We start from the raw sequence: 12,253 nt of genomic DNA, 5'->3' as shown, positions 1-12,253 counted from the left end.
TCTGTCTTTATGTCAGTATCATACTGTTTTGATCACTGCAGCTTTATCATAAGTCTTGATACCAGGTAGTCTTGGTTTTCCATCTTTGTTTCTTTTTTTTTTTCTTTCAAAGTTGTTTAGGCTATTCCAGGTTCTTTCTAATTCCATATAAATTTTAGAATTAGCTTGTGGATTTCTACACAATGTAGTCGTGCTGTATTTGTCTTGGCAACCTATTCTCTCCTCCTCTGCTATCACCACCCTAACACTTCCCTACTCCCTGACCTTGCCTCCAAACAACTTTACAAAAGAAAGCAAAAGCCAACAGAGAGTTCTCTCAACTTTGTGCTACCAAATATACAAACTCACCTTGCTTTGTTTCCCTCCTTCCTAGAACATTAAAGGAAACAACCATCTTCTTGCCTAAAGCCCACTTCCTACCTGTGCTCAGACCCTTCCTCAACTCAACTCTTGAATTATCCATTATTCCATCTCTCTTTTACATATCCACCCTCCACCTCTCAACTGGATCCTTATCAACAACTTGTAGGTCTACCCCAATCTTGCCTATTTTAGAAACTTGGCCTAGGTTCCTCTCTCCCCCTCTCTTTGCTCAGTCCTGGCTTCCTCCTCTTCTCACTCTGCTTTTCCTCCCTCAGCAATCTCCTCCATGGACACCATCACAGCTTCAGTGACCATCCATAGATGGGACTCCCAAATGTACATCTCTAACCCTCATGTCTTCTCTGAGATCCAAATTCATGTATCCAATTGTCCACTTGTCATCTCTCCTTGGACATTTCTAAGGCCCCCTAAAATCCACATATCCCCAAACTATAACCTTTGCCCTCCTCACTGCTTCCCTGACCCATCCCCTTCATGGTCACCCTGCCAGCACCAGCATGCATCTGGTTGTGCAAGCCAGCTACTTCCTCTCTTTCCCCCAATCAATCCATTGCCAGTTCTCATTTATTTTACCTCCTAAACAGAATCTTCTATTTCTGTCTCTCTCCTTCCAAGCACAAGTCCTAAACACCTCTCCACAGCAGCCTTACAGGTTTCCTGGGGCCTCTCTGCCCTTTTCAGTGAGTTTCCACACAGCAGCCACAGTGATCTTCTTAAAGCCAGTGGCAGTGCAGCATTCTCCCCTACCTATAAGTCTTTCAAGGTTTCCATGAAAACCAAAGACCCTCAATGATGTCTATAAGCATGGTCTGGCCCCTGTAGCCTCCTCAGCCCCATCTCCCACCAAAGTACCCCTCTCCAACCACACTGACCTTTAGCCCCTCCTCATGCTCCCTCAAACCTGTGGCATTTGTGTGTGCCGTTCCCACTGTCTGAAATGCTTCTCATCCCACCCTGACCACCCTCTGGAACCTCACTTGCCCTTCAGATCTCAGTTCAAATGTTGCTCCCTCAGGGAAGCCCCCCTCCCCCCCCCCCGAGGAAATCCTCCCTGCTATCATGGTCCTTTCTTGCCTAGGACTTATCTTAGTTAAAATGAGATTATTTACATAGTCAATGCCTGCCCCCATGCCAGACTGTAAGCTCCAAGAGGCCAAGAACCATCACATCTGTTTTTGTCCACTTCACTCCTCAGCGCCTGCTATAATGCGTGGCACATACAGATGCACAATAACTGTCCGTTGAATAAGTGAATCAATACACAATATAAATTTGAGCACATTCTGCTTCTGAAAATAATTTGGGAATTTTTGCAAATTTGGCATTTTTGCAAATGCCAGACTGATGTCAGGGGTTAGTAAAGCCACCAGTGACCCCAGGCTGTTGTTTTCCTAGATGCTGCTTACATCAATTCTCCCTCCAAGAGAGTGATGTTCCCCCGTGTAGAAGTGTACTGCAATATAGAACTTGCCCTTGGCAACGAGTGCCACGAATGCAGTCAGTCAAGCCTCCAAACACAGCAGCAAGAATCCATACAACTTCACACACAGAGGGCTCCTGAAGGAGAAGGAAAGGGCAGCCACGGTTCACTTCCGTCCTCACCTGTGCAGACACCCGGAGCCACATGTGAGTGGCCTGTAGAGTCACCTGTTTCACCACCTGTCCCTTCACTTGAGCAGTCACCTGCAACTCCACTGGCTTCATCACCATCACATTCTGCAGCTGACCTGCACCCTGCTTCGCTCCCAGCTGTACCCTTACCACTCAGCTCAACACTTGAGCTGTCACGTGTATCACCACAGCAGCAGGTACAAACTACTGGATCGCCACCAAGATCCCCACCTTCCCAGTCATCTCTGTCACACAGGCCACCCTTGGGGCCTTCATCTGTAGGGGCATCTCAAACACTGCCCCAACGTTCTTCTTCAGCATCACCTGCACAGCCACCTGTGGAGGAACTAGGCCCAGAACAGTCCCAAGGTACAGACCCTTCTGGCTTCTCACAGCTTCCTTACGTCTGGAGCCTCTCAACAAGTGTGCAACAACATGGTAGCTGATAACCATTGCTTCGGAGGGGTGCACTGGTAAAGTTAGCAGTCAGCTTTAGCAGCTCTACCTATTTTGAGGATAGGCCACCACAAGGGAACAGTGTTCTTGACATTTGTTCATGTCTTTAGTCCAGTGATTTTCAAAGGTTGGTCTCTGACCAACAGCGAACTCATCACCTGGGAATTTGTTAGAAACGAAAATTCTCAAGCCCTACTGTAGACCTACTAACTCAGGGGGTGGGACCCAGCTACCTATCTTTTTTATATGCCCTCCAGGGGATTCTTTTGAGAACCATGTTTGGGAACCACTGTAATGGAAGGTTTTTATTTTGTGATAACCACCGTGCCAGGGCAGTGCTACTCAAAGAGTGCTCTGTGGACCAGTGCTGGTCCCTAAACTATTTGTTACTAATTTACAATGAAATGAGCACAGAAGTTAAAAGTAAGCATTTAGAAATGTTTATAGCCATGACATCCAAGAGTTTGGTCATTTTCTTACCAGTTCATTGTATTGTATTTCACAAAAGTACTAGTCCATTATGGATTACAAAAAAAAAAAAAAAAAAGATTTTTAAAAAGCTGGTTCTTCATAACTGGTTTCTTCCACAGATAGTTTGAGAAGCATTATTCTAGAGGCTTCAAAGCCACACAATTCTCAGCTCCTCACTCTCAGAAAATCTCCCCTCCAGCAAAGGGGATGACAGAGATACCAACCTCAAAAATACAAGCGAGAGTCATTAAGTACAACATTACTAAAAAGAGTATTGGAAGTATGCATAGAGATTAAGATTACTTCTCTCTGGGGAATTAAGGAAGGCTTCTTGCAGCTGACAGGTGAGTTGAAATGAGCAAGATTTTGACCATCATGGTTTGTGAGACAGGATGAGGCAAAGTAGAATGAGAAGTTTAGGCTTTGTTTATCCTAGAGGCTCAGGTACAGAGAGGGAACGTGCAAGGTACGTTCAGGATGAAGAGGATACCTGTTTAGCTACTGAGGATGGTCCGGGTGGGGGCAACAGGAGAGGAGCCCAAATGATGGACTGAAGCCAGGTCATAGGGTCTTCATGATCCATCCACCAAATTCCCATAGTTATTAGGGTAAACATTAGCACCAATTAGCACGATGGTTTCCTTCTTGGCAGATCTGCCCCAGGCAGGGGCACATTTTCTCTAGAATAGATTTGACTCTTTTAATCACGGTGGGACAAAAATATCAGGACATTAAAAGTAAGGAAATTGGCCCAAGTGTTTCACATGCTTTCTTATTTGCTGTTAAGTGAAATGCATTTCTCTTATGTTATTCACACCTGTGCCTAAAGTCCTCTTCAGGTAGCCTGAGCAATCCTGGGCCCTGAGCTGGCATTCCGTGCTCAGATTGGGGATAGAGGGAACAGATTGTCCAGTGGGTCTCAACTAGGAGTGATTTTGTCTCCCAGAAGACATTTGGCATCAAAGACATTTTTGGTTTTCACCTAGTGGGTAATATCTAGTTGATTGTAGATCAACGCTGCTGAACACTGTACAATGCACAGCCTCACAACAAAGAGCCATCTGGATCCTACATTCAGTAGCTCTGAGATGGAGGAACCTTGTTACAGTCTTCAACTGAGCCTTAGTAAGGACAGCCTAGGCCATCTGTGGGAGCTGAGCAGAAGGGAGCCTCTTCAGAGGCTAGTGTCATCTGTCATTTAGTGATGGCCATGTTGTTGTTGGGGGTGGAAGGGGTTGCAAAAAAGTTTCAGGAAAACCCATAAGCAAGGGAGCTTCAAATAGATTTGGGAGTGCCAGAGATATCCAATGTGACCCCCAAATGAAAGAACTTCAAATAGAACTAATATGTTTTATATTATTTTTATCTACACATATTACAAAATTACATACCAACCTTTATATATTATATACCCCCATATTTACATAAAATATGAAAAGCACTTACTTAAGAACAATAGTCATGGGTGCAGCACCTGGGTGGCTCCATTGGTTAAGCATTCTACTCTGGATCTCAGCTCAGGTCTTGATCTCAGGGTCATGAGTTCAAGCTCCACATTGAGCTCTATGCTGGATGTGGAGCCTACTTGAAAAAAAAAAAAAGAACAATGGTCATGAAACTAGTAATGTTTTCTATTCTGTTAAAAAGGAAAAAAAGCATTATATACAGATAAAGCAGGCGATGGAAAGTTCAGGCCCCTTAGGGGGACTTTTCCTGAAAACTCACACTAAAGGGCTGTTTTTTGTGAGGGAATTGTTGATAACATTGCATTAATTGATAAATTACATCGATTATTGATAACATTACATCAAAGATCAGCATCTGTCCTGCCACAGATGTCACTGCCCTGGGTCTCAGTCAAATCCAACAACGTGGTTCTGGTCCTAAACATGAGACTTTGAGATTAAGAGAGCTGTTTATTGTTTCTGGACACTCTCACTTACTTCCTATTTTTATTTCAAAAATGACTAAGTCCTCCTCCCTGACCTTACCTCACTCGTGTCTCTTATTTTTGACTGCAGCTCCCCTTGCCTCTTCAAAGCCAGAAGGTACCACACCTTTGGTTAATGTGAAGGAAGCCACCAGCAAGCCTCATGCAATGTAAATTTCTCCTTAATCGGGACACATTCTTTCCTTTGGCTGAGGGTGGGGGAAGTAGGGGGGAGGGTAGCTAAGTGAAAATTTCCTTTTCTTTAGTTGCGCTAGAAACACTGGGATCCTTTTCCAGTTTGTGTGATTACATTCCAAGCCTTTACATTCTCTCTTCTTCAGTGGGGGCAACGAATGGGAAATGAGTTATTCATGCTCACAGTGTCATTCTCTTCATCTCCTTGCTGTGCCCCCTGGGGAATGTGCCTTCTCTGAGTGTAGTAGGAGAACATGCACCCCCTCATGTCTTATTCTCTGGTAGTGTCTCAGTTCAAGGGAGCTAGCAGGCATGCTACATACTAGCCTGAGGTAGGCTATTTCCTGCATGGTACGAATTGTGAGACTCTATCAAAGGCCTCCTTTAATCCAAATGATTTTCTATCAACACAGTAAGAGGGCTGATATTGCTATGTTGTAGATTGTCCCCAGAAAATCTTTTTTATAACACACATCAATTGTCTGGATTGTGTAACATGTTCTCCATTACTTAGCTTCACAGTCATTCTGAGAGGCCTGAGGATTAGTATATTTTTTAAGATTTATTTTTATTTATACGAGAGAGAGCACACATACGTGCATTTGCAAGCACAAGGATGGGGAAGGGAGAGGGGTGTGTAGGAGCAGAGGGAGAGGGAGAGGGAGACCTATGCAGACTCCGCAATGAGTACGGAGCCCCATGTAGGGCTCTATCTCATGACCCTGAGATCACGACCTGAGCCGAAACCAAGAGTCAAAGGGCCAACCAACTATGCCACCCAGTGCCCCAGGATTGGTATTTTTAAGTTCCTTGGGGACCACATTACCCAGGCTCCCTTGCTGGCTTCTTGCTAGTTGGGTTAGCCAGTAGAAGGCACCAGCAGGAGATTAGAAGATGGGCTAAAGAGTATCTCTCCCCTTTCCCAACCTCATCCTTCCCGCCTTGGGCAGTTCTGGCAATGACTATTCCATGGCCATGGCTGCAGCTATTGGGAGAGCAGGTCCTTTTGATGTTCCAACTCCATATCATCAAATATATTAAAACATACCTGCTTCTCACATTAAGTATCACTTTAATTATAAAACTTTTTGAGGAGCAGCTGGGTGACTCAGTTGGTTAAGCATCTGCCTTCAACTCAGGTCATGATCCCAGGGCCCTGGGATTGAGCCCCACATCAGGCTCCCTGCTCAGCCAGGAACCTGCTGTGCTTGCTTGCTCTCTCTCTCTAATAAATAAATAAACTCTCTCTCTCTCTCTCTCTCTCTCTCTCAAAAAAAAAAAAAGACTTTTCGTAAGAGTTTGCATAAATTTAAGAATTTTGTGCTCGGGCATATACTATGCGTTTTGTTCACATGGTTTAAACTTTATTGCATTGACATTGAACTTATAAAAGTTTAATTGAGTTTCAGTTGACTAGTTGGCATGATGTTACTTAAATAGTCATTGGTTATAAAACGAATATTTGCTGTGGAACTCTGGTGTCAGCCAGGGTTAAAAGCCATAACATTGGCTTGTCTGTCTACCTTCTGAGCTGGAGCAGGGCCCTGATAGTGAAGGACACAGGACGGGTCATTAACAAACTATTTACTTCATCTATTGCCCAGGGGAAACCCTACTGAAGACTCCAGTTGGATGAGCAAGGTGTTCAAGAAGAACAAACAAAAGACAAGTAGCACCAGAAAAGGCTTCCCAAGACATCCACGATCCAAAAAAACAGGCGGCAAAGTGCAGTGAGCATGACTAATGTTTTTCGAAATCCACGGGGAGGAAAAGCTCCGGGAAGAGTCTGCAGGAAGATCACAAGGGGCAGAGGAAGAATCAGCAGGAGCAGGTGTTAGGAGCTGGACTTTGGAGTCAGACCCACCCAATATAAACTCCCTGCTCTGCCATAATCTTGCTCAGTGATCATGCTTAGGACATATGGTCTTTCTAAGCCTCTATTTCCTGATCCGTAAAATAGGGATAATATTGTGAGGGTTTAATGAGGCCAACATGTAAATTTCTTTGCAGAATGCAAGATGTGTAATCAGCACTCAATAACTTAGTAGGTATTAGGGTTATATGCAGAGGTTAACTACCTGCTTCTCAGTTTCTGAATGGAACTCTATTTACAAACCAAACTAAACAGATGTGTGACTGTGTGACCCTCAGCATATAGAGATCCTAACTGTTGCCAAGCTACAACTAAAAGCCCTAACCAATGTAAGCCTGCTTCTTACAGCTTTTTTATTATATTATATTGTCATTGATCCATCAATTAACTTTGATTGAGCACCTAATGAGTGCCAACCACTCTTCTGGGCTCTAGAGATAGTAAAGATTAATTGAATTCAATCTCTGACTTTTTAAAAAAACATTTTATTTATTTATTTGAGAGAGAAGAGAGAGATTACAGAGGGAGAGGGAGAAACAAAGATTCCCTGCTGAGCAGAGCCTGACACAGGGCTCGATTCCAGCATCCTGGGATCATGCCCTGAAGCCAAAGGCAGACATTTAACCAACTGAGCTACCCAGGCACCCCTCGATCCTTAACTTTTAAAAGGTTACCCCAAAATTGAACTTAAGACCAAAGACAATAACCAAGTTTTAATTTTTTACTGAAATATAACATTGTTTTTTAAAGGGACATGCATATATACATACACACTTACAACTGAAAAATGCCAGCTTCAAACAAACCAAGCCAGGGATCATCTACAACTATTTTATTGGATTGTCAAAATATTCTCTGAATGGAACAGACCCACACTGCTATCTACTTTGCTTCAAGCTTCCATTGGTCAGAAAAATCCCTAGATTATTCTAAGCGACAACCTTCTGTATTGTTCCTTTCCCAGGTGGGGATCCCAGGTGAGCAGAGAGCTGTATCAGGGAGATGAGGGTCAGAAGCTTGCCCTAGCATCTCAAGTTCACTTTGAGGTCTGGGCAAGTAGGTACTTGGTGGGTGGTGGGAAGGAGATTCTCAGGAATCCACTGCAGGAAGTGGGGCAGATGCATGTGTTACTTTCTGGATTAAAGGACAGGCAGGGAAGGTGCAGGACCCAGTGGGCAGTTGGCAGTCTCCTTGGGGGTCATGAAATTAGTGAATCCTGGAATTAGTTTCACTCTGTTCCTTGGTATCCAGCCCCAAGTCTTCTTTGACTTTTGAGCGTCTGTATCTCTGTTGCTAGGAGCTCAAGGTCAATTTTGGCCAAGAGACCATGGGCAGGTCTGCTGTGGGGGTGGGGAAGCTTCCTTGGAGCTGGGAGTGCCATCTGGAAGCCAGGCTCAGAGTTAAGTCCCTTCATTCCAGAGCCAGGCTTCCTCCTATACATCGGAGCAGGGGGAACTATGTAATTCAGCCATAGCTACCCTGGTCGTTAAATTTCTAAGAATCAAGGTGCTTTATAAAGAAGAAGGCTATGATAAAAACAAACAAAACAACATTCACAGCTGTGGGAAACACTGTTGTCAGTAGGTCACACATTCTGTCTGCGGCATTCCTTTATAGAACAGATTACGAAACTGCCTGGAAGCAATTTACCAATTGATGGTCTCAAGCAATTCCATGCAAATTCACTGCTCTGAGCTTCAAAGACCAGGGTAGGGGTAGGGGGGTAGAAAAGACAAGTTGAAAAAGGTTAGGCATAGAAGAGGAGTGATCCAGAAAGAGAGAAATCTGCTCATTTCCTCCCAGAGTATAATCACAAGAGACATGGTCACATCCATGGGCTAGTCCTGTGCAACTCCTGGCCCCCAGCTGATATTCCTCCCAATAAAGAGGAGAGAAGCTAGAATAAAAGCTACAGAGTAGATGTTCCATACATTAATCTCTCTCTCTCTCTCTCTGTTTCTTAAAGATTTTATTTATTTATTTATTTATTTATTTATTTATTTATTTGAGAGCAGAGAGAACCAGTGGGAAGGGGGAGTAGAGGGAGAAGGAGAGAATCTCAACTAGACTCCATCCTGAGCATGGAGCCTGACCCAGAGCTCAATGCAGAGCTCCATGATACGACCCTGAGATATGACCTGAGCCAAAATCAAGAGTCTGACACTTAGGGGATCCCTGGGTGGTGCAGCGGTTTGGCGCCTGCCTTTGGCCCAGGGCGCAATCCTGGAGACCCGGGATCAAATCCCACGTCGGGCTCCCTGCACGGAGCCTGCTTCTCTCTCTGCCTGTGTCCCTGCCTTTCTCTCTCTCTCTCTGTGACTATCATAAATAAGTAAAAATTTAAAAAAATATATCCATATTTAAGAGTCTGACACTTAATCAACCAAGCCTCCCAGGTGCCCCTCCTTCTGTGTTTTTTAAGTCAGATGTTCAAGTTCATACTCTGATGCTGGTTATTTTAGTGAGTAGTTGCTGTTTGATAATGCTACCTAACAAACACCCCTCTCCATCTCAATGGGTTACAAAGCAAATGTTTATTTTGCTCTTTCAGAGTTCTGTGACTTGTCTGGGATAGCTCTGCTTAGGCTACTGGTTGGGGTCGAGTTTGATCCCTGTCCCTTTCATTCCAGGACCAGCAGATGTGCCAGATATGCTCTGCCTCTGGATCATGGCTAGATACATGTCTCAGCCTGGCTTTCCTCTGCTAGTTTGTCTCTCCTCCAGTCAGATTTCAGCAGTCGTCTGATCCGGGTTGTGTAACTGGCCTCAAAGTGGCAAAACAGATTGAGAAATTCAGGGACTGCCTACGGCTACAAATGGAAAAGGAGGAGGTCCCACTTGCTAACTGCCACTCAAATCCTCTGGACTGCTACTGTCTGTCAGACTCCTCGAATTTCTAACATTTCTACAGCTAGAAAGCCCCTCCTTTTAGTTACTATGGAATTTCCCCCTATTCAAATGAGAATGTGATGATAATAGCTAAAACTTAGAGTAGTTATTATGTTCCAGGCATTGTGGTACAGAGAGGGTAAGCAACATGCCCAAAGTCACACAGTAGGTAATGACAGAGCCAGGATCCGAATCCAAGTTGTCTGTCACCAGCATCTTGGTGTCAAGCACTAAGTGATATAGCCTTCCAGGGTAGGAGCACCAGAGTGCATCGGAAGTCACAGGGTCTAGTCCTAGATTGTCTGTTAGGCAGGGAGGGTGCACTTGGAGGTGCACAGACACGGCAGGGATAGCTTGGGTGCCATGCTAACAAGGTTGGACCTCACCTGTGGTGCTGGGGAGCCATCACAGGGTTTAAACAGAATGACATGGTCAGATTTGAAAACCATCCAAGAATGTACCGTGTACAGTGCACACGCCAACATTTCTCTGAGGTGGACTCTGCAGGAGGCTTCCTACAATATCCTTGAGAGGGCCAATGACTGGCCAGGGCCACACAGCAAGTGGAAGAGGCCTTGAAACTCAGGGCTTCCCATTGGCCCCCTTGTCTCATTTGTCCTCACACATGCTTTCTTGGCTTTTCACATCCAGGTCTGCTCCCTGTCCCCTCGACTTCACTCTGCTCTCCACTTCCGAGACAGTTTGGGTCACCTACAGGCCTCATCCCAGCCAGATCCAAGAACACAGCTGTCCTGAGGTATGGAACTGTCCAGCATCACCCTGGAGGCCACACACGACCTGCTCTGTCCCCAAATGCTGCGGTGACCTCTGAGCACTGTTGACCCAGTTTCCTTTCTGACCCCACCTGCCTCTTCCTGGTCACAGTCAAGGCCAACCCTAGCGCATATAGTTACTCATGTACTAAGAAAACAGTACCCTTTCCGAAAGAACTTGATTGCGAGCTGCTGGATGATCTTGATAATACACTGATTTTGTTAAAACAGTTGACTGCCACCTGCTAGAAATCTGTATGAACGACATATAAAGCTACAAAACGGTACACATAACATACAAAACTGTACAAATAACATGTGGCATAAATAGGTCCATGATATGTGGCCCCGTTGCATTGGCAGTTTCTCCTTGTACAGTGTACAGTCTGTACAACTGCACTCAGCACTCTGGAGGCCACTCCACTTCTTTTCCCTTCTTGAAAAGCCAAGTATTAACCAGACTTTTGTAAATCTAATGTTTCAAACACTCTTTTATCTACTCCTGCTCTGCAAATGGAATTCTCCATTTGCAAACAAAAACACAACGAACAAACACACACACACACACCACAAAAAAACCTCTTGTATAACAGTGGGATTTGCTAACTGACTTTTTGGTATAGATTGAGATTTCCAATTTACACACATCAAGTTGGCTATAATGGGGCCTGGCTACTTGCTTGGGGCTGCCCGAGGCATAGGAAGCTATGAGGGATGTTCTCAGCGGAAATAAGGGGAGGAAAGTCCTAGATGAGGGACTTAGAAATGATGCATCTCTGTCCTTTTTCTAGGAAGCTGTGAACCAAGAGAGAACTTGAGCTGGAATGAAAGAGAACCTGTTGACCGCAAGGTAGAGCCTTCTCCCCAAGGCTCTCAGACACATTCTCTTCACCTAGGCCTTTTGGGGATCAGATGTCACCCACGACCAAGCCTGTTCGTGCAGAGGGTCCTGCTTCTCCTGGTCAAGCACCTCCTTGTCTGAACAATCTCTCAGCTTCTCTGCGGTCCTCCAGCCCTTCCACTACTCTGCTCTGGACAGATAGATGGACACCAACATGGATAGGCTCTGAAGAGCCCACAGCACATCCTGCTCCCATCTGGCTGGGCTCTGGGCCTTCCTCCCAGCCCAGCCTGAGTTTGCTTCTTCGAGATGGACCACATCAATTCTGGCCCACCCGGGATCTAGTCTACAAGGCCAAGCTCTTGGGGGTTGAGCAAGACTGAGCATGGATGCACTTTCCTCTTTCCTGTGGTGTCAAGAGACTGAGCTCTTTGGTTTTGTCTTGTTTTTAATTCTCAAGTGTACCAAAGGCTTGATTTGGAACCACTGGACTCGGCCTCAGCTGCTCAGTGGAATCACTTGTGGAGCGGATCCGGCCTGAGGTCTTTAAGAGGGCTTGTGCAGCACGGCCATGTTGAGCAGGCCGCCCTGGGCTTCCCTGAGCCTGGTGTGGCTGTGGAGGAAATGGGAGGCCAAATGCCCCTTCCCTTCCCATCCCCAGGAGGGCAGACTCTGCTGTTCACACCTCAGTGAAGACATCCCATGACAAAGATACTCTCAGCCTCAGTTTTTCCAGCCTGTCCCCCCAAAAATTAGCCCCACTTCTTGCTGGAGCATGGGTAGCTTCCAGCCCCCAGCCAGGCCCCATAAGGAAACCCAGGCTGCCCACA

General features: G+C 45.4%; 1 protein-coding gene across 4 annotated transcripts in view; it reads left to right on the top strand.

The window, feature by feature from the left end:
- PNPLA1 (patatin like domain 1, omega-hydroxyceramide transacylase) overlaps positions 1-11,534 on the top strand; it is a 45,091-nt gene extending 33,557 nt beyond the window's left edge. Inside the window, exons 6-10 of one of the 4 annotated variants that reach the window (XM_077904257.1) lie at positions 1,780-2,364; positions 4,944-5,022; positions 6,652-6,777; positions 10,461-10,566; positions 11,374-11,534. In XM_077904257.1, the coding sequence (XP_077760383.1) occupies positions 1,780-2,364; positions 4,944-5,022; positions 6,652-6,777; positions 10,461-10,566; positions 11,374-11,400 (923 nt within the window). In that variant the 3' untranslated portion in view covers positions 11,401-11,534. The remainder of the gene's footprint in view (positions 1-1,779; positions 2,365-4,943; positions 5,023-6,651; positions 6,778-10,460; positions 10,567-11,373) is intronic. The other 3 variants (XM_077904258.1, XM_077904259.1, XM_077904260.1) reach the window with 3 other exon arrangements.
- The last annotated feature ends 719 nt before the right edge of the window (positions 11,535-12,253 follow it).

Source organism: Canis aureus, chromosome 7, assembly GCF_053574225.1.
Source record: "Canis aureus isolate CA01 chromosome 7, VMU_Caureus_v.1.0, whole genome shotgun sequence".
Taxonomy (NCBI): Eukaryota; Metazoa; Chordata; class Mammalia; order Carnivora; family Canidae; genus Canis; species Canis aureus.
This window is presented reverse-complemented; position numbering and strand designations above follow the sequence as displayed.